The sequence below is a fragment of the Schistosoma haematobium genome, chromosome 4, assembly GCF_000699445.3.
Source record: "Schistosoma haematobium chromosome 4, whole genome shotgun sequence".
NCBI classification, from domain to species: Eukaryota; Metazoa; Platyhelminthes; class Trematoda; order Strigeidida; family Schistosomatidae; genus Schistosoma; species Schistosoma haematobium.
In genome coordinates this window covers 20791363-20815552 of record NC_067199.1, presented here as the reverse complement: position 1 = coordinate 20815552, position 24190 = coordinate 20791363, and the positions used below count along the sequence as shown (strand labels likewise).

General features: G+C 36.4%; 1 protein-coding gene across 1 annotated transcript; it reads right to left on the bottom strand.

Moving 5' to 3' along the window:
• Positions 1 to 17300: 17300 nt before the first annotated feature.
• Positions 17301 to 18919, bottom strand: HRH1_3 (Histamine H1 receptor; the record flags this gene model as incomplete). Its single annotated transcript, XM_012946646.2, has 1 exon — positions 17301 to 18919. One exon carries the CDS (start codon positions 18917 to 18919, stop codon positions 17579 to 17581), a length of 1341 nt encoding a protein of 446 aa, XP_012802100.2. The 3' UTR covers positions 17301 to 17578.
• Positions 18920 to 24190: the final 5271 nt, after the last annotated feature.

The window sequence follows — 24190 nt, the reverse complement described above, 5'->3', positions numbered from 1 at the left end:
TAAACGTTGTTGGATGTATAATTTCTGCTCTTGAATCGAAATGTTAAGAAATTTTCGAACATTGTAAGATTCTTTACATCCTCATATTATCGTACACATTATTGACGAACTTTTATCATATAGTCATACTTACATTGAAAGTGCCTCCTCACTATTTAACTTATTATCTCGGAAATTTTATCTTACCCTATATGAAGTTCTGGGAAAAATCTGACTTACTTACCGTTTACATGTTCCCATGGTGGTTATTTCTGAAATCTGTCTCCTAATCACTCCATGTAATGGGTAGGTCTATGGTGTGAGACTTAATATTAGGCTTATATTCACTTATGACATTATTATGTTGATATGCATCACCTTAAAATCAGTCACTGAATGAACTTACTTGTATCCAATTAGGAATTAAAAGTTCTGAATATGATCAGCTTATTATCGATATTAAGTCGGATGATCGTGCACCTTCCAAACAAACCAGTTAATCAGTACAGTCGTTACTTCATGTGTTGATGGAACCACATATGTGATAAAAAGCATTTCTGTCGACATCCACTGAACCAGATTTCTTATTGAGCTGATTCCCTTCTTAGTAAAATACAAGTCTTCTATTGGCATGCTGACTGTCCTCAAAACGTTATCACTCTGAATGTACTTCTTCGACTTCAGAAAAGAATATAATTCGTGACTGCCAAGTCAACCAGCTATTTAGGTAGCTAGTTTCGGATTGTCACTTTGGCAAATCTTTCAGCAACACTACAACTTAAACATGGGATTAAATTGTGAAAACAAGTGTGTTGTCCGGTGGAAAAGTTTATTATTAAGGCAAAAGTACATCATTTTTGTAGAAGGATAAGTCCTTTAACAATTTACCAGTTTCATCTCACTATAACAGTTTTCTGAGTTTAAAAGTCGTCGAAATGCGTTCGCGTAGCGCTTGTTACGAAAAGCGTAAATAAATGGGTTGCAGCAACTGTTGAGGTATAATAACCATGAAAGTTTTGTATGTAGAGTCTCTGGAAACATGCACGTGCAAACAATTTCTCCTAAATGTACCAGGAGAAATGGTAAGAAACAGAAGAGGAAACAACCGACCACTATTGTCATGACCTTTACTGTTTGCAGTTCTCGCTTAAATGTAGTCTGATCTCGAATGTGCTCAGGAAGACAGAACTTACTTCTATTATTTTCGTCAACGACTGCTTGATGCAACTCTTTAATTTTAGCATCGACCACACTGAGGTTACGATTTCGAGATTCAAGCTGTTGAGGATTTTCTGAAATGAAATGTAGTCCACAACTATTAAGATTGTCGATAACGTCAGGGTAGTCACGAGTTCTGTTTTACTTCAGTGGTTGAGTAACTGCTGTGTATCTGTCGATAGAAATGCAACACAGACTGAGTACTGAACTTACTTACTTACTTACTTACTTACTTACTTACTTACTTACTTACTTACTTACTTACTTACTTACTTACTTACTTACTTACTTACTTACTTACTTACTTACTTACTTACTTACTTACTTACTTACTTACTTACTTACTTACTTACGCCTGTTACTCCTCGTGAAGGAGCATAAGCCGCTCACCAGCATTCTCCATCCAACCCTGTCCTGGGCAATCCTTTCCAGCTCTTTCCAGTTATTATTCATCCTTTGCAGATCTGCTTCTATTTCCCAACGCAATGTGTTCTTTGGCCTTCCTCTTTTCCGTTTCCCTTCAGGATTCCAAGTTAGGGCTTGCCTCGTGATGCAGTTTGACGATTTGCGTAATGTATGTCCTATCCATTTCCATCGTCTTTTCCTAATTTTCTCTTCAGCTGAAAGTTGGTTTGTTCTCTCCCACAGAAGGCTATTGCTGATGGTATCCGGCCAATGGATGTTGAGTATCTTGCGTAGACAGCTATTTATAAATACTTGTACTTTCTTGATTGTGGTTGTTGTAGTTCTCCAAGTTTCAGCTCCATACAGTAGAACTGCCTTGACGTTCGTATTGAAGATTCTCACTTTGATATTGGTTGAAAGTTGTTTTGAGTTCCATATGTTCTTCAATTGTAGGAATGCGACCCTTACTTTGCCGATCCTCGCCTTTACGTCTGCGTCTGAACCTCCTTGTTCATCGATGATGCTTCCTAGGTATGTGAAGGACTCTACATCTTCCAGAGTTTTGCCATCAAGAGTGATTGGATTGCTGTTTTCCGCTTTGAATTTGAGTACCTTGGTTTTCCCTTTGTGTATGCTGAGGCCTACTGATGCAGAGACTGCTGCTACACTGGCTGTCTTCATCTGCATTTGTTCGTGTGTACGTGATATGAGGGCTAGGTGATCTGCGAAGTCCAAAATCGTCTAATTGATTCTGAGCTGTCCATTGTATTCCGTGTTTTCCTTCAGATGTCGAGGTCTTCATAATCCAGTCGACCACCAGAAGAAAGAGGAAGGGAGAGAGTAAACAGCCTTGTCTGACTCTGGTCCTTAGTTGGAATGCATCTGTCAGCTGTCCTCCATGCACTACTTTGCACTGTAGTCCGTCTTATGAGTTCCGGATGATATTGACAATCTTCTGAGGAACTCCGTAGTGTCGAAGAAGTTTCCATAATGTCCTCCTATCTACACTGTCGAATGCCTTTTCATAATCAATGAAGTTGATGTATAGTGACGAGTTCCACTTAACTGATTGTTCGACGATGATCCGTAGTGTTGCAATTTGGTCTGTGCACGACTGATCCTTACGGAATCCAGCTTGTTGATCTCGAAGTTGGGCGTCTACTGCATCCTTCATCCGGTTCAGCAACACTCTGTTGAAGACTTTCCCTGGTATTGACAGTAGTGCAATGCCTCTGTAGTTTTCACATTTGCTCAGATCTCCTTTCTTCGGAATCTTGACGAGGTGTCCTTCTTTCCAGTCCATCGGCACTTGTTCCTCTTCCCAAATCTTTTTGAACGGAAGATAAAGCATGCTTGTGATCGCTTCGACGTCTGATTTCAGTGCTTCAGCTGGTATGTTGTCGGGTCCTGCTGCTTTCCCGTTCTTGATTTGTCTGACGGCCACTCTGATTTCTTCCGTCGTTGGTGGGTTGACATCTATAGGAAGATCTATGTGTGCTGCTTCGATGTTCGGTGGATTCATTGGAGCCGGCCTATTCAGGAGTTCCTCGAAGTATTCTACCCATCTGTTACGCTGTTGTTGAATTTCGGTGATTGGCTTGCCTTCTTTGTCTGTGACCGGCCTCTCTGGTTTACTGTATTTCCCTGCTAGTTTCTTCGTTGTATCGTGAAGCTGTCTCATATTTCCTTCTCTAGCAGCTTTTTCTGCCGTCGTTGCTAGTTCTTCCACGTATTTCTTCTTGTCGGCTCTAATGCTCCTCTTCACTTGTTTGTTTGCTTCTATGTATTCAGCTTGTGCTTGGACTTTCTCTGCTCGTGTTCGGCTGTTGTTTATTGCTGTCTTCTTGTTCTTTCTTTCTTTGATCTTGTCCAGTGTTTCTGTAGAGATCCATTCCTTATGATGGTATTTCTTTAAACCCAGAACCTCTTGACACGTTGAAGTTAATGCTTCCTTGATGCCTTTCCAGTTGTCCTCTATACTAGTTTCTTCTTCTTTCAGTAGATCTTGTAAGGCTTGGAACCTGTTGGTGAGAGCTATCTTGAATTCATTGAGTTTGTCAGTATCTCGAAGGAAGGCTGTATTGAACCTTTGTAGTGCTGTTTGTCCACTTGTCCGGTTCTTTTTAGCTTCAGTTTTAAATTGGCCACAACTAGGTGGTGATCTGAAGCTACGTCAGCACCTCTCCTGGTTCTCACATCTTCCATTGTCCTTCGGAATTTTTGTTGATGCAAATATGATCTATTTGGTTCTCTGTAGTGTGGTCCGGTGAGTTCCATGTAGCCTTGTGTATACGCTTGTGTGGAAATATTGTGCCTCCTATGACCAATTTGTTGAATGCACGTATATTTGCAAATCTTTCTCCATTTTCGTTTCTTTCTCCCAGTCCATGTCGTCCCATAATATCTTCATATCCAGTGTTGTCTATTCCGACTTTGGCATTTAGATCTCCCATCAGAATAGTTAGGTCCTTCCTAGGGCATTTCTCAATGATTGACTGTAGCCGCACGTAGAATTGATCGTTGAATATCTCCACTAACCTTGAGTGTAAAAACAAAAACACATTTATAATAAAATTAATATATTTCTAATCTTCTACTTCACAAACCCATTTAGTTTTTCTAAGATTTTACTACATATGTATAGTCTTGAGTTATATATATCACGAAATGTAAACCATTGTACTAAGCATCAGTGTTTGACACATTCGCTGTTGGACTGAAATCTCTTCTATTCAATTTCATGTGGAGTCATAAATATGCACTGCTGATGAATACCAAAATATGGTAAAATCTTTCAGATTCTTTGAGTTTTCAGAAGGTGCAATTTGAATTGATGTCGAAATAGATAATAATCATGTTCTTGTTACTTCTTAGTGATCTTCATTCGAGGAACTGTTTTATCACCACTGTTTGTGTTCATACTAACCACTGCCCTGTTGTCATATTACCTACTGTTGTTGTATGAAAATGGATTTTCTCAAACATGCTAACGCAAAAGTCAATGATGAAATTCTCTTGGGATTTATTCACCGAATCTACTAAAAACATCCAATAACTCCGGTAATAAGTGGTCAACAACTTGGCTGAACATGACTGTTTCGAAGACCAAACCAAATGACCTCAATTGTAAGACCAAAGCTGATATGACTGTAGACTGATGTCTAGTGACAGAATTAAGTAGTGACTCTACTTAACCTAAACGTGACCGACGTTTGAAATACACTTAATACTCATGAAATACCATGATAATATATGTAATATACAGTCGGGAATATCAGTACGACCCTGTGGTAGCAACAACATAGACATAATTCAACACCATTCTACCACAGAACAGAAATACCAAGACCAATACTACACAGACAGATATTTCCTGATATGTCAAGACTGTAAAGTTACCTATATCACATGTGATCTGCTTCCGACGAAATAACGTTGGACAGAACTGAGGGTTCTTTATTGTTGAGTTTCACATTGAATTACCAACAATCAAGAGAGAGCTCAATGTTATGAGACTGTTTGGCTTCATTTTTAATGCTTCCTAATGATGAATATGAGTAAAGCTGTTAAGTATTCTTGAAACGGATATCAAGATGATCGATTAGAAGAAGGTAATTTGATGACTGACTATTCAGAATCTATGTAATTTTGTATATTCTATTCTACAAAATCTTAATTTGTTTGAAAAATTTTACAAACTTTGAAATCGTTATTATAGCGTGAATCAATTCAGCCATACGTGGTTCATGAACAATATATTCATTAACCGTTAATGGTAAATATATTCACGATAACATTTTTACCATACCAATGCTATATTTAATTCTCTGTGCATCAAGAGAATCTAATTTACTTTATGTGAACAGTTTTTGAAGACTCGCGTTCTATGAATACCTATTTGAGTGATAATCAGTTGAAACTATGACTTTATCCCAGGGTATAGTAATATTCCTGAGTGATTATCCTTTCATTGCATTATTAAATTAGTTCTTTATCATCACATTAGAAAGTTTCAACTGGTAGTGAGCTGAAAGTAAGTTTAATCCAAGCACTGACGTTTTTGTGGAAAGTGAGTGTTTGCTTCAAGTAGGCCAGCGAGTGATATGTTGGTGTCATAGCAGGAATCACTCCATCCATACATGAATATTATATTCTGGAGTCGTTAATTGTAAATAAATTCATGAGAACATTTTTACCATATCAATGGTATATTTAATTCTCTGTGCGCAAAGACAATCTAATTTAAGTAGCTTAAATTGTTGTTTAACATATGCGTCCCATAAGTATCTATTCTATTGATAATCAGTCAAAACTATGACTTATAACTGATGTAGTCATAGACATGTTAACCTCGTACAGATAAACATGAAATGTAACACGATCATCTCTGTCTATATGTGTGTAGTCGATTAATCTCTTTACCGCACGTGAGGGAGTGGAGAGAGCGAGTGAGCCAACAAGATCTAATCAAGCGTTAATCGAAATTTATGGTCAGATACGAATAACCTACAGAGATATAATGATTAAAATAGCAAATGAACACACATACACCTACATGAAAACACTCAAGGTTTTTAGCAAATAATTACCAAGGTCAAAATGTAGCTTGAAAGGAATGGATAAATTTGTCAATCCAGAAGCAAGAATAAGTTCTATATAGGAACAGCCACTATATATATATCAAATAGGACGAATGCAATATCTTGGGTTCCCCTTCTATCCACGACTCAGCTGTTCTTCATAAAAGTTGTAAATGAATTGCTGAGAGTTGATCATTCTTACCACTTAGATTTTCCTTGTTAATAATACTTTCGCTAAAAGGCAACCATAATATATGTCTTCCAATTATACTCAATATTCAACAAAATATTTTTCCAGTTGTGTGACATAATTCCTATAAGCATAATTGTAATACTGCTTCTTATTTTTCAATGATTAGCAGTTTTGTCAAATTAAGCTTTTTTTCTAGGGTGGTTCACAATGATGGAGTTCTTAGAATCTCGGGAAATCATGTTTTTACTAGTTATATATTGTGCAAGATAGCTTAGTATCATGGGGCATAATGATATTGAAAGTAATAATATTTTATTTTCCAAGAAAAAGGCAAATTGTTATCTTTATTCATCCTATTAGAATATTCTTCTTTTAATGGACACATTATCAATACGTTTCTATCTTTTATACTAATTGAAGTAACAGATAAAATAGAATGATACTACACAGCATAATTTAGGTGATTAAGTTGTTACATTTTATAGTAGTATTTATATTACATATTATGGTATCAGTTCCTTATGTCTACTTTGCCATGACAAATTGCAAATCCGCCTGTAGCTCTTCTAGAGTTATTGACGGTCCAAAGACCTGATACAGAAGGAGGGTAGGGCGTGGGGTCAGCAATGCCATCCTTTAGAAAAAATCCTGCCATAAAAAAACGTCAAGCAGATGAAACAAATTAAGATATTTAAACTGCAACCAGAGAGTTGAAAATATAATTGTGACGCCTCATTTTGAAGGCGGAGATTCTCCGGAAGTTAAGAGGCCGATGCCCCTTCTGACAACCACAGCAACAATTTTTATAGGTACATGGAACGTCCGGACAATGTGGGAGACCTGGACGACCAGTCAAAGAGCACAGGTGGTGAGGAGATTCAACCTGATGGTGCTCGGAATCAGTGAAACCCATTGGACCCAAGTTTGACAGGAAAGAAGAGATATGAGAGAGACGCTGATATACTCCGGTTACGAAGAGGAAAATGCTCCACACACTCAGGGAGTTTCTCTGATGCTACTCAGAGAAGCACGAAATGCACTTATAGGGTGGGAATCTCACGGATCCAGGATCATCAAAGTACCCTAAAAACAGTAGAGGGTATCACAATAAATATTATCCAATGTTATGCACCCACCGATGATAGCAATGACGACGATAAAGAACAGATTTACGAGAGGCTGCAATTGATCATAGTGTAGTGTTGAGGAAAGTACCTAGTCAACCTGATGAGAGAGTCAAACACCAAAGTCGGAATGGACAACCACGGATATGAAGATGTCACTGGATGAGATGGACTGTGAGAGAGAAACGAAAAATAGGCAGATCTTCGTAAACCTATGTGTATTCAACAAATTGGTTATAAGCGACATAATATTCCCAAACAAACACATATACAAAGCCACATGGATCTGACCGGATCACACCACGGAGAATCAGATAGATCATACTTATATAAGTAAATAATTCAGAAGTACAATGAAAGACGTGAGAACCAGGAGAGGAGCTGACAAAGTTTCAGATCACCACCAACTGCTGGTTGCCAAGATGAAAGTGTGAAGTTAAAGAAGAACTGGACAACTGGACAAACAGCATTACGAAGGATAAATAAAGCCTTCCTTCCAGAAACTCACAAACTCACACAATTTATAATAATAACCTTGAAAAAGGTTCCAAGACATACAGGATCAACTGAAAGCGGAAGAATGTACAATGGAGGACAACTAGAAAAGGATCAAAGAAGCACTAACTTCAACGTGTACGGAGGTTGTGGGCCTGAACGAGCATCATCATCATCATCATCATCATCATCATCATCATCATCATCATCATCATCATCATCATCATCATCATCATCATCATCATCATCATCATCATCATCATCATCATCATCATCATCATCATCATCATCATCATCATCATCATCATCATCATCATCATCATCATCATCATCATCATCATCATCATCATCATCATCATCATCATCATCATCATCATCATCATCATCATCATCATCATCATCATCATCATCATCATCATCATCATCATCATCATCATCATCATCATCATCATCATCATCATCATCATCATCATCATCATCATCATCATCATCATCATCATCATCATCATCATCATCATCATCATCATCATCATCATCATCATCATCATCATCATCATCATCATCATCATCATCATCATCATCATCATCATCATCATCATCATCATCATCATCATCATCATCATCATCATCATCATCATCATCATCATCATCATCATCATCATCATCATCATCATCATCATCATCATCATCATCATCATCATCATCATCATCATCATCATCATCATCATCATCATCATCATCATCATCATCATGAACGGATCTGTATCGGAACCCCTGACAAGATTGAAGAAAGGAAGAACAAGAAGACAGTAGTTGAGGACAGCCGAACGATGGCAGAGAATGTCAAGCACATGCTGTTTACACAGAAGCGAACAGGCAAGCGAAGCAGAGCACTAGAGATGAAAAGCAGAAGTACGTGGGAGAGTTAGTAACGACAGCGTAAATAGCTCCAAGTGTAGGAAATACGAAACAACTATATGATACAACGAAAAACTAGCAGGGAATATGGTAAAACAGAGAGACTGATAAGGACAAAGAAGAGAAGACAATCACCGAGATTCAAGTACAGAGGAACAGATGGGTAGAATACTTTGAGGCACTCTTGAACAAATCAGCTTCACTGAATCTACCGGACATCGAGGCGGCACTTACAGACCTTCCTATAGATGTCACTCCACCAACGACTGATTGAATCAGGATGGTCATGAGACAAATGAAGTGTGGGAAATTAGCAGGACCTGATAATATAGCAGCTGAAGCACTGGAGTCAGACATAGAAGTAACTGCAAATAGAATAACTAAACAGAAGTCAGTTTCTAATGAACATTTTCTTGTTTCTTTTTATTACAGTAGCTTACTGTCTGATGTGTGTTCGAATTCGTGTTCATAAACCTATATGGTAATTAATTTTCTTTTTTTACCAATGTCGTAGAAACGTGAATAAACAAAATAATTTCATAATATGTTATCGTTATTAAAACTTTCATTTAAAAAACGCAATGTAAACATAATGAATCTTGCATCCTAGCTGTCCACTGTATCCCATGCTTCCCCTCAGATGATGACGTCTTTATAATCCAATCGATCACCAGAAGAAAGAGAAAGGATGAGAGTAAGCAACTGTGCCTGACACAGGTCTTTACTTTGAATGAATCTGTCAGCTGTCCTCCATGCACGATTTTTCAGTTTAATCCATTATAGGAATTCCATATGTTATTGAACATCTTCTCAGGCACGCCGTAGTGTTGAAGAAGCCTCCATAGTGTTGTTTTGTCCACGATATCAAACGCAATCTCGGAGACAATAAAGTAGATCTAGAGCCCTCAATGGAATCCTCCAGGCCAAAGGAGAAAAGGAAGATCAAACAACACATTACGCCGAGAAATGGGGACAGAAAGGAGAAGAATGAACAACAATTGGTTTTGGTTTCACCAAACATGATGAAACAAAGTTAGTAATAATAAGGCATTTTTCTTCCCCATTCACATTATTCTTATATCTTTACAATTTCGATATTGACAGAAATTGTTTAGATGATACTTTCAGATGATTGTCAAAGAATAGTTTATTGGTTTTATTACTTTATTGAATTATGAACTATTATATTTCAGTTGTATTAAATGATCAGTGTGGTGTAGCAGTTTTCGTCTATGCATTTCAGACATCAATTCGTGTTCATCAATAGGAAGTAGGTGTTTTGTGTATAACTAATTTTCAACAAGTTATCTGAATTAAAAGTGAACATAATGACAAGTTTATCAGGTAACCTGATTTGATTAACTGAAATGGTCATGTTGAAATACTATCTATCAAAAACGCATTAAAAAACAGATCACAATGGGATCAATTAATCAAGAAAGCATTTGTAAGTATGCGTTCTGAAAATATATGTCCAGGTTTGACATGATAGTTTCAAACAAGTCGAGCAATAAATATAATGCTTATAACATTATAATATATTTGTTATATTCTGGTGAGTATTAATTGGAATTACTGACGTTTCGTGACTCAGTGTGAGTCACTTGATCAGAGCACATAAATAAATAATCGAATGAAACTAACACAACTTTAAATAGTATGAATGGACAAGGAAGAATATCTCGTATAAACAAACTAAAAATAGGTGAGAATATGTCAATGTGATGTATTTTGATCGAGCTGAATCTATGTGATAAAACACTGTGTATTTATGTGGATGACTGTGGTTATGAAAAGTGTGAAATACATGAGTACAGTTTGAACTTGTAGTTGCGCGTGTGTGTGTTAAGTGTTTGAGAAATGCATGGAATTAAATGTGGTTGTTTGTATAAATGATTCAAATCGAATAAATAGTCAGATCTTCTTTTCCTTAATTCGGTCAATGTTAGGTCTTGATAAATATAATGAATGTTAACTTTGGTATCCTTTCATGGAACAATACTAAACGTATATTTTTATCCTATACTTGTTAAACAACTAAATTATTCATATTCATATCCTTCCTATTATAAACTTTATTTTGAACTATGAACCATTATTATACGTCTTACCATTCTCGAGTTATGCCCTGTCTATTAGTCACTGCCTGCCACGTTCACAGCCATATTTGGCCCAATTTTGTGCAAATGTATTTTTAAGTTTGTCTTACATTGTTCCTACTCGCTTCCTTTCCCCTCATTTGTGTATTGTCTTATACTACTTATTTATATTCAGTAAGCAGTTGTATTACCAACAATTTTTAAACTTATATTGTAACGCACGTTGTAGTGTAATATTCTGAAATGTTCGCATATACTCATAACATTTATTGTACTTATCATTGTATTCATCATTATAATTACTGTACATCAACTACTGTAGCGGTTATCCACAGTTTTGTGCATTTGTTTAAACGCAACAGTTTCCATATTGTTTTGCTCTTGGTTCGGGTTTCGGTTGTTCATAAACTGTTATCAAATTTAGACACAGCTATCAACTGTCATTTGTACTATCGAAGCCCTTTTATTTCATACTTGAAGGACGTGTTTAAACGCCCCAGACACCTCACAAGTTGAGGTTTGTAACTAAAGTCTGTGTATTATTCAATAAAGAACCGCTATTTAAGACAAATCGTTGTTTTGGAACTTCGGTTTCGCGCGTATCTCATTTAGGTGACCTAGACGCTTCGATAGATCTAACAGTTATTTTCTATTTTATGCTACGTTGTGGTCTATTTGATTGGCATACAAACTCAGTATGTTTGAAGTATAAGGATTCATATTACAGAGGCTGAGACTGATGTTCTGGACTTAACTGGCTGGGCTGGGCGGAAAGCAGGACCAATCAGGACTCTAGGCTGCTCGCACTTGTTTTACGCGTCCTTGGTCCGGTCGATAATCCTCTGCTTCTGATTGGCGGCTTTGAGCTATAACAGCCTAAAGCATTTCGGAAAGGGTTGATAGTTTTGTGTAAAGCTTTGGTTCTTTATATTTTTAAGAGCCTTTAAAATTCGTTTGTGCTGTGGCGGTGACGGGAATCCAAGATATTTTCTTCGAATATGTATTTAAAGATAGATCGATTTGTTTCAATACGTTTTCAACAATATTTATAGGAGAATAATTAAATCACAAGATTTTTATTTTTCACTTAGCTCATGTTGATCAGCTCTTCTGAGTAGATTCAGATCCACGTGAATCTTTGTACTGAATAGTTGTGGAGACCTGAAATCGATGTAATGAGTTGAATGTATATGTTCTCGGTATAAAATTAGATTAAGACTTCCATTAGAATTCCCATATAACTGAGCAGTTTATTTTCATCTTTATTTTTCGAGAGTGGATTTAATGTGATCTGAGTGTCGTCTTAAAAATGACAAGTGTATCATCTACAAATCTGAGCAAGATGCGTGGTATGAATATACTGGGAAAGATAAACGATCCAGTATAGGTCATAAGTAAATTTGTAACAAGCGACACACAATAGATTCCATGACCACTCCATTAGTTTGTTTAAATATAGTCCTTTTGAAGGTTAAAAGTTTCATTGTCAAAGAGTTTGAGGGATTTCATAATCTAACTGATGCTTAATGAGCATCCTATAGATAGATCTATAGACCACTGGTATTTAAAGATATATGGTTCTCAATGACAGATAATCCCGTAGTCCTAATTTTGCGTTTAGCTGGAAGCTGGTTTGTTCTCCGCCTAGTAAGCTGTTGCCGATGGTATCTGATCAAGGGACATTGATTATCTTGCGTAGACAAGTGTTTAGAAATATCCGTAATTTTTGATGATGGTTGAGGTAGTTCTCCAAGTTTCAGCTCCGTACAAAAGAACAGTCTTGACGTTCATATTGAAGTTTCTGATTTTGATGCTGGCTTACAGATAGTTGTATTGAGTTCCATATGTTCTTCAACTGTATGAATGCCGCCCTTGCTTTGTCAATGCTTGTCTCTATGTCTGCATCGGATCCTCCTTGTTCATCGATGATGCTGTCCAGGTATGTGAAAGTTTCCACCCCTCCCAGAGTTTCTCCGTCAAGTAAGATTAGACTGGAGTTCTCCGTGTTGTATTTGAAGATCTTACTTTTTATTTTGTATATGTTGAGGATTACGGATGCAGAGACTGCTGCCACATTGTTCGTCCTGACCTACATTATTTCGTGTGTATGGTATAGAAGGGCCAGGTCATTTGTGAAGTCCAAATCGTCCAGTTGCATTCAAGCTGTCCACTGTATTCCGTGCTTCCTCTCAAGTGTCGAGGTCTCCATAATCCAGTCGACCACCAGGAGACCGAGAAAGGAGGAGTTAGCAGCCATGTCTCACTCCGGTCCTTACTTGGAATGCATCTGTCAGCTGTTCTCCGTGTTCAACTTTGCACTGTAGTCCATCGTATGAATTCCGGATAATGTTGACGATTTTCTCTGTTACTCCATAGTGTCGAAGAAGTTTCCATGAGGTTCTCCTATCTACACTGTCAAACGCCATCTCATAATCAATGAAGTTGATGTATAGTGACGAGTTTCACTCAACTGATTGTTCGACGGTGATCTGAAGTGTCACGATTTGGTCTGTGCACGACCGGTCACTCCGGAATCCAGCCTGTTGATATCGAAGTCGAGCGTCTACTGAGTCTTTGATCTAGTTCAGCAACACTCTTATAAACGTTTCCTGGTACTGATAGTAGTGTGATGCCTCTATAGTTCTCACATTTGCTCAGACCTACTTTCCTTGGTGTCTTGATGAGATATCCTTCTTTCCAGTCCGTCTGTCGCACTTGATATTCTACCCAAATCATTCTAAATGGAAAGAGCCACATCGACAAATAGTTTTCAATGTGGTTTGCTGTCCATTTCATTCCAACTGAACAGTCAGTCAGATACACCAGGGTGATCAGAGTTAGTTGTAGTGTCAGTCGCTATGTTAAGCCAAAAATGAGACGGAAAAAATTGAAGGAGTCAGTTAGGGAGAAAACGTTTACGATATTGAATAATGCAAACTAGCCCAGTGAGTTTCAAATATCATTATTGAATGGCATGTTCATAAAATTATTATTTGTTCGGTTAGTGATATGGTTGCGTAAATCTCATAATTTAATGTCAGCACGAATAAAAATTATAATTCCACGTTAGGTGATGATGTGACATTAATGTAGTAATGAGAATATGATAATTATTTGAATGATAATGGAATGATCCTCCGAATAAATCAGTGCACAGAGTCGACACAATCACAAAGTATTGACAAGATAATACGATTTGAGCATGTACATGTTGCCGCTCTACCGGCTTCGATGAATGAGTCGGATTAGAGATTGAGTCGTTTGAGTTGCCCGTCGATCAGGTGGGCCACGTAGTTCGTTTATCGGACGCGTGGATCTCGAGATGTTCACCGTCTGCGCAGATTTGCAGGATGTGTTCAGTTAGAAATCGAACTGACTTTTTTATTAGTGGTGCGGAAGGTTCCTCATCGACGTAGTTTGCTGCGTTAGGTTCAAAGTCGGTGGACTCACCACATTTTTGGCCCTATATCTGACTCCAGTTTGATCGTGTGGTTATCGTTATCCACTTATACATGTAACCAATACTCGCATATAATTATCGACCTAAATCACGTTAGTGAATAACACAATTAAATAAGTTAAATACGAGAATGTATTTCAAATACGTATATTTCGTTTAATCGTTGATCGGAAAGCGAAGCAACACGAAATGATGTGTGGTGGAGAAAGTGAGTGAGCCGACTAACTCTATTTAGCCAAGCGTGAATACAAATTTATTGACGAACAAGAATAAGTTACAGACACATCATGAGGAAGGTAATTAATTAGCACACATATGGTCGTATAAAATGCAGTAAAGGGTAAAAATGTGGTTTGAACAGATTGATCTGTTTGGAAGCTGGAATAACCTATGTGGACTTGATCTACCACCAGGCCTTACAGTTATTCTTATTTCTCATATTCTGGTTGACGGTAATGTGTGTGACATTAATGTGACGGCAGTAAATTTCAAGCCCATTGATAACCTATTCGACAGAATCGTTTACTGGTTTTACGAAAAACGCAGCTAATATTGTGCTTAAAGTTGAATCCATAGCTAGTCCACCATTTCGTCTATAATACATGTGACTGAGATCAGAATAAACGTTCAGTGTGTAATCCTTTGAGAGACTAGCCTCGGAAATTTCAGTACTGATTTGTTGCTCTGACAGTTGCTGAAACAAATTCAACTGTGTTAATTGGTGGTACACTGGACAAAGAAGAAATACCTAGGTTTATTATATGCTTCTCTTTTAAATCCATAAATAATGGCTTCTCTGCTTTCCCATTGATGTCCTTAATGTAATCAGGTACTAAACTTTTGTTGGATCGTTCAACAGTGAGTTCACCTTATAAGTGCTGTGTATTTAAGTCTTTACAACTAATCCTCCATTTTAGTATTATATATATGGGATCAGCTTATTGCGAATATTTGTGAAAGCGATACAAAGAATGACTTCTAGATTCGTGAGGCAAACATACTGTTTGGTGAAACTGCGAACAAATATTTCAGCGAAAATGTTTTCATGTAACCACAAAGTCACAAATGTTATTAGTATGTATCACGACTATGCGGAGTGAATATCAACAAACGAAAATCATACACTTGTTCGCCTTTTATGATTTACGTTAATTTCAATGTGGTTTAAATTCCCAATCTAATAGGAATGTGAAAACAATCAAGTATGTTACACATTTTATGATATTATGAGAAAATTTAAGTGAACCAGTTTGGGAGATGGATCTATCTAGATGATTCTATTCTCATTGTGCTATTCACTGCATGAAGTCACGATCAAACAGCTTGAATTTATCACGAACATATTCTTACACCAATGTGGTGTTAATCAACAGTTGATATACAGGCATAAAAATGCCGTAGATTAGTAATTCCTTATGAGGTGGGATTCTTGGCGCAATCCGTCAAATCAACTGATATTACAAGACGGACATGGTGGATACCAAAACAGCTTATTGCTTTTAGTGCAATCAGACACCTATGCACACAAAGATAAATGTGATGAAATCTAATTCAAACGATGACTGATTGTAGTATACTGGTTCAGCAAGTCCCTCGTTCAATAGGGGAGTACAAATACATAGTCATCATAAAGAATACATTGAATATCATCTGCCCCCAGAATCGACCTACAATCCATCAGTAAACATACTGTTAAAATTTTAAAAAATTCACCACGAATTTCCAAAGTTGGGTCCCATTGAACCAGTAGAGAAATTTTATTTATCCTTTATACACAAGGATCAAACGAATATGCACTAATGGTACAATTGACACCGAACTTCAAGATGTACAACAATTAGCTGGTTGTACGATATTTACTTATTCTGTTCTCCATTTTATTTAGGTAGACAATAACTACTCATCTGTTGACTATTGTCATCCTCATATTTTTCTTCTACTTGTTGTATTGTTGTAAAATTTTCTTTCAATCTATGGAATTTCATAAACATTTTATGACTTAGTGTTACTTCAATTCTAATTCTTTTTTGTTGACTGTGCACTACCTGTTAATTTAATTAGGCTAATAATTCCGATATTTTAATTTTTTCATTATTGTTGATGACAATACAATCAATGTGGGGTTGCAGAAATTATTGTTATTTGCTGAAATCATGGAGTCACCTAGGTTAGACTACCACTATTGTTTCGTCCATCTATGAGATCCCTGAGCAGTGGACGGACATCCATGCCTTTACATAGCAAAATAAAATACACAAGTTTCGGTCCTTTTCAAAGAACATCATTTAAATAGAAGTAATGCGCAAACTATAATGTCAATCATCATTTACCACCAAGTACACCGAATTCACTGTCCTGATAACTTTGAACAACAACTTCTGTTCACCTGTTCTTCAGTTCTGACTAACTGAATATGACCAGAATATCGTGGATATCATAGAATGCTCAGTCAGAATATTTTCAAGATCTGTTATGCGTTATCTTTAAGAAACAAAGTAAAATGTGCATTTGAAATAATCTAATGTCTGAATACTAGTCTCTCAACTAAGCTAGAACTTCAACAAGACACAATCAAGAATTCGAATTTGATGTAGGCAGAAAGAAATTGTTCTGTATTATTTTGTCTGAATAAGACATAACACAAAACATTTAACTGTACAATTACTGTTTTGTTTTCCAGCACACCCGTAGCACTTTGTCTCTCTCTATCTATGTCTATAATGTAGTATTGGTTTATTTGTAGGTCTGTCAGATCCCAATCGTTCAGCATCCTGATTCTCATAAAAATACACAAATTTCGAATTCAGTTGAAACTGTAGTTTAAAACTTTCAATTATTACTTCCAATATGTAACAAACGTTTAAATGCTTTTGCATATTCTTTATTACAAAATGCGTATATAATTGGATTACACATACTATTCAAGTATGCTACCCAACCAGTAGCCATGTAAATTGTTTCTGACAATAGACATTCACATGCTCCTTCCATTAAATATAAAGTGGTAAATGGAAGCCAGCATAAAATGAAACAACATACCACTAATGCTACTGTTTTCACTGTTTTCTTTTCACTCTTGTATACAAGGCGTTTGCGTCGTTGGTAAATCATGCTATTGCGTGTGTTAGAATACTTCGGCTTGGATTCACTATTCGTTCATTCTGACTGTTTAATCTGTGTTCGTGTTTATGTTGTTGATCGTCCTGCCGATCGTTCATAGAAGCGTCGACTGTTTTATTGGTGGTATCTGTAGTTTGCAAAGTATAGATTTCTGTATTCTGAATGCTATTGTGAATCGAAAATGTAGAAGAATCATCTGGATCAGATTTGGTCGATGTATGCAACATTGATATTGGAGACATCTGTATATATTGTGTGTCTTTACTAGAAGTTTCTGAGCACTCTCGTTCTATTTGTTCGGGATGCTTATTAGAGAATAAACTGGACGAACTTTGAACGTGAGACTGATTTTCAGCATATTCTTTAGCAGTTTTACGTCTCTTACTCGGCATATATGCAATATATAAATTAGATTGTGTATAATTCGACACAAACAATTGACGCTGATTAGAGTTACGTGAACTGAAACAGTTCATTTTACGTCCAAAACTATAGTTATAAATATTATTCGGAATGAAAAGCAATTTAAATGATCCAAATCTATGTTCTTTCGGATTAGATGAAAACTGACCAAATTCTAATTCCTTTGAACGACGTCGAATCACCCAAAATATACGAATGTAAATGAAACCGACTAACAAAATTGGTATGATGAGTATCGGGATTCCTGTGAGAAATCTGTATCCTGCATCACTTCTTATGTAACAACGTCCTACTCCCGTGTGGTGCTGGGAGCCAAATATAGGTGGGATCATTGCTAGGAACGATGCCATCCAAGCACCTCCAATCATTGCAAATGCAGTACGACGTGTTCGCTTACTGATATATTTCATCGGATAATTGATTGCAATATATCGATCCACAGAGATACAGCATAAGTTCAATATCGAAGATGAACACAAGAACACGTTAAGAGAGAGCCAGTATATGCATAATTCATGTGATTCATAAGGCCAATGACCGTAAACTTGACGCATAATGGAAAGAGGTAGAATTAGGACTGCGACAAGTAGATCAGCCAAAGCAAGTGATACAATGTAGAGGTCAGTTATACGTCTCAATCCCTTAGTCGTTGCAACAGCTGAAATAACTAGTGAATTACCACAAAATATTAGAATGCTAGATAGGATTTGGAGAGAGATAATAATTATGTTCAATGCAAATCTCCATTCACTAAACATTCCACTTTCCACTTTTGTTAGATTAACAACATCATTGACAACATTAGAATTTGTACTGAATAATCCACAAGAGATATTTTCATGGCATGCCTCCATTCTATATTCATTTTGGTGGAAAGTGTTGTTATTCGAAAGTAGGTGGTTCATTTGGATATTTTCTCTCAGAAGCTTTATTAATGGACACGAATCTTTGTTAAATTTCCAAAATGGACATTATTCGGCAACTTATCTCGAAGTAATATTTTAGCGTTTCATCCATAAATTAACATGTGCATCAATTATTGAGTGGTTAAGTGGATTCACGTCGTCCTCATGACATTTACTACCAGACTGATACACCAATTAGAATTTTATTATTTAAGATCTAATTCCAGCTAGTCTTCTATATAACTGGATTAGTACAATTGTGTTTTGAACTTATTATCCACATGTGTCCCCTTTCATTGATGGGAAATGTTTCACACTTCCTAGTGCATACCTCAATCCCTTTATCCAATGATAATAATAGCAATCATCATAATGATAATTTTCGAAATTATATTATTGGTTAATGTCTGAATACCGACAATTGATAGGTTTCTTTCACATACAAACAAATGACGATGTGAGAAATTACACTTGGATTTTAGGCAATGGTGATTTTTATTTAATTTACAATGATCGACAATTTACTTTATCAGGTATTCTAAAATACATCAAACCAATTAAACTAGTTTTATCCGAAGTAGAAAAATTGATTGTTTATGCTCGCTGCACTATCCGATCACGTGATTATCGAATTCTCATATTTCGGAAGATGCTTGTGCTTCTTCGTTTGAATTGGTCTGCAGTTTTCAGTGAGGGTGTATGTGGAGATTGTGGTATATTTAACAGTTGAGTTCATCAGTCGATGTAAACTAGACCACCATTGAAAACCTGGATGCACTAGACAGCCTTCTCGTCCTACTATGGGACTGCTGATCAGTGCACACACACAATTCTGTACGTGGCACTCGACATCAGGACCTTCGGTTTCGCACACGGGATCGTGGATGCGCACTGCTGAGTAGTTCCATACAGTGACGAAACGGCCGTGCAGTGCTTTTAGGTTTGCAACTTTATTTGGTTTTTTTTCATACTGGTTACAGTAGCAAAAACGAAGCCCCTATAGTGACACATGTTTATCGAATACTAACCACATGCAATATGGAAACGGATGAGGAGGAGAAGGAGGAGGAGGAGCCGAATTAATCATTCAATACTCGCAGAATAAACGTATATCTTGGGATGTTAATTTCGTCAAAAACAAAGGTGTCAATGTCTAACCTCAATCAATCCGAAATATGTTTAATTTGTCAGTCATGGAGGGTTATAAGAGTGTGATCATACATGTTACTTCGAAAATTTGACACTCAAATCATCACTAAAATGACTAATTCAAGCCACTTATCGGTACGTTTGCAGTAACATCGAGCGTCACGTGTGGGTTTGCAAACGGTGTTTTCTCGTGATGGGTCTATTTCATAGAAGTGTGTTTCACTTGAATATCTACCTCAGTGAATCTCAACTACTATCCTTTGTAATACATACATATATGCTGATGTTGGGACGTACTTTCACATTTCGACGCTCACAGTTGCTCTATTCATACTAATGATTGTGTATTTGCCACGTTTCATAAATTCCCTTCTGCAATATCTATTCATTAAAATTCATGTGATCAAGTTTCAGATTAAAAATAATCAAATTCAATGACCTACAATTTACCAGTTGAAAGTTAAACCTTCGTAGAATTAATTGCTTCCTTTTTGTGTTTATCTTTAAATTAATTTTTCATGTGTGTAAGAAATTTTCGGTAATGTTAATCATAGCGATAACAATGACAGTCTCTATAGTAATGATAATAATAATAATAATAATTCAGTGAGACAGATTTAAGCTGTGAAGACAGGTTGTCTATGCACATTGGCTGAATATGGTCATCCTATGATTAATTATTTGTCAAATAATGAAAATGAATTATTTGTAACAATGTCACATTAATATATATGACTAGTTTAACTTAGCCCATTATCAAGCAGAGATGGATATAGGCTAGCAGTGGAATCCAGGACGCGCGTTTCGTCCTGTTTGGGACTCGTCAGCTGGATGCACTTGTATCTCAGAGTTGATGTACACTCTGGGACTCAAACCCAGTACCATTGGCTTCAAACGCCACCGAGCTATCCACTCAGCTACTGATTCCTCATAGCCACCTGCATCAACTCTGGAATGCAGGTACATCCAGCTGATGAGTCCCAAACAGGACGAAACGCGCGTCCTGCATTCCACTGCTAGTCTGTATCCATCTTTGCTTAAAAGCTTGTGACTTAAGGCTATTTCTAGGCAATCCGCACAGGATGCACATATGCCAACAACAGACTGATTAGTTGCAGTCCTAAATAACAATGGGAAGATGCAAGTAAAGCACCACGAAGTGAATTTATCTTATTATTGTTTCCCACTAATACTACTGATGAGTTTATCAAATATAAACGGGAAGATTTTAGGTGTATTACGGTTATGTTACACCCAGGAAGTATAACATCTAGGATGCGGTCTTAATCTTAAAATCAAGTTGATTGTAAGAAATACCTATTCCATGTAAAGTATATGTCATGGACATGTGTTTGAAGTTGAATAACTAGTTATAATATCGCGTTCACTCTTCCAATTTATATCAGTGCCTTAAAATATGGAAGTTTTATCACTAGAGAAAGTACTTGATTTCAACCATATTGAGTTCAATATTTCCTTGTAGAAATTCATTAGAAATTTGTTCGATACAACATGTGTGAACTGTCGTTCAGTGTGACAACTTGATTTTCCGTACCGATTCAGGTGAACTACATTCATTGTTTCACTTCAGTGTTCGTATGTATTGCCGTGCACATGTGTTACTACTATTTACCCTGGTAACTCTTAATTAATTTTATGGTCTAGGATGACGCGATAATTCCTTATTCTTTCTATACGATGTAAAAAATGTTTCTCTCCCATTTAGTACCTTTTCTACATGAACTTTCATTTAGCTGACCTTTATTAATTTTCATATAAAATGTCCTGACTAGTGTATGTGTGACCAGATTGTTCGAAATGTATAGCGCAAATACATCGCATTTTTCAGATGAACTCTGTCTTCTAATTGCTTTATCAAGATTGCATTATGGTCTGATGATGATGTTGTTTCGAATGGGATTTTGAGGCTTGTTTGTTGATGTGATTTTGGGGAGTCAACAACTCTTCATTCCACCAGCCTTTCGTGTTTCTACGCTGCTTCGTGGGAATTGTAGTAGTTACCGAATACTAATCAAAACCAGTGAGACAGACAAGAGTCAAAAAGTATAGGACAGTGACGACTCCTCAGAAATAACAGTAAGTTACCCATTTGAAACAGTCCCAACGGAGTCAATTTTACAGTTATAATAATTACTTTGTCAAATGATGTGACACCGTTGCATATTTTTACAGACTATAATATTGGATACTTGAAGGCATTTGATTACATTTGATAAATTTATTCAGTGATGCAAAAACCTACATTTATTCATAGAGTATCTGTTACATCCTAGTGAAGATTAAATTACGGGTAACTACTGAGAACTATTAATGGACTAATGTTACATATATTATATATATATTCCTCTTGTATAACTGTTCAGTAACTAGATTATGTATATCTATATCCCTCTTATTATAAGCTTCATTTTGACCTATAGATTATTATTATTATTACTACTATTATTATTATACGATTTACTGTTCCTATATTATGTTCGGTTTATGAATTACCGTCTCCCGCGTTCACAGACACATTTTGGCTTAATTTTGTATAAATGTTATTACCTATTTTATGATGTGATGTGGTTTGTTTGTCTGGTACATAGACCATGTATGTTTGAAATAAATGATTCGGATAGTGGGAGCTGTTATTGACGTTCTGGACTCAACTACAAAGGCTAGGAGAACGAAGGACCAATAAGGACACTAGGCTGTTCATACCGGTCGAACGTCATTGATTTGGTACAGTACTAAGTTTGTGTAAGTCGTATTTGAATTGGCGAATAAATCACGTGATAATTAGACAGGTTCAGTGATACGGCAGTACCATACATGATTGACCAAAAATACCAAGCTAAATCACGAGAAAACGACGTTGTCCAGAAGAAAATATTTCTCATTGAAACTTCCTTGTTTAGTTCACTTATACTTAAGTTCTTCTCATCCGACTTCTTCCAGAGGTATTCCGATCATCTACCACACAATTTCAACTGATCTACCAACGAATTGAAGTGTACTTTAAATACCAATCGCAAAGAAACCCACTAACATTAGCAAATGGTTTGTCCTAACAAATTCACCAACAGTTTACAATTTCATTTTTTTATTCGCTATTTTATAAGTATTTGTTCCATTCCCTATGAAAAGTGATAAATCCTCTCACTATAGTTTCAGGTTAAATAATTCCTTCATTGTATCTTAATACCTGATTGTTACACTATCCGTTGTTTCCGTCGTAACTTGTAGGCAAAGTTTCGGTGGATATAACAATGTCTTCTCCGATCTATCTGTATATAATTTGTGATAGTGTAATAAATAAAGAAGAAATCCACCTAACAAAAGTAAATAATAATCTTGTGCAACTGTTTGATTGTAATCGTTGAATATCTCCACTAACCTTGAGTGTAAAAACAAAAACACATTTATAATAAAATTAATATATTTCTAATCTTCTACTTCACAAACCCATTTAGTTTTTCTAAGATTTTACTACATATGTATAGTCTTGAGTTATATATATCACGAAATGTAAACCATTGTACTAAGCATCAGTGTTTGACACATTCGCTGTTGGACTGAAATCTCTTCTATTCAATTTCATGTGGAGTCATAAATATGCACTGCTGATGAATACCAAAATATGGTAAAATCTTTCAGATTCTTTGAGTTTTCAGAAGGTGCAATTTGAATTGATGTCGAAATAGATAATAATCATGTTCTTGTTACTTCTTAGTGATCTTCATTCGAGGAACTGTTTTATCACCACTGTTTGTGTTCATACTAACCACTGCCCTGTTGTCATATTACCTACTGTTGTTGTATGAAAATGGATTTTCTCAAACATGCTAACGCAAAAGTCAATGATGAAATTCTCTTGGGATTTATTCACCGAATCTACTAAAAACATCCAATAACTCCGGTAATAAGTGGTCAACAACTTGGCTGAACATGACTGTTTCGAAGACCAAACCAAATGACCTCAATTGTAAGACCAAAGCTGATATGACTGTAGACTGATGTCTAGTGACAGAATTAAGTAGTGACTCTACTTAACCTAAACGTGACCGACGTTTGAAATACACTTAATACTCATGAAATACCATGATAATATATGTAATA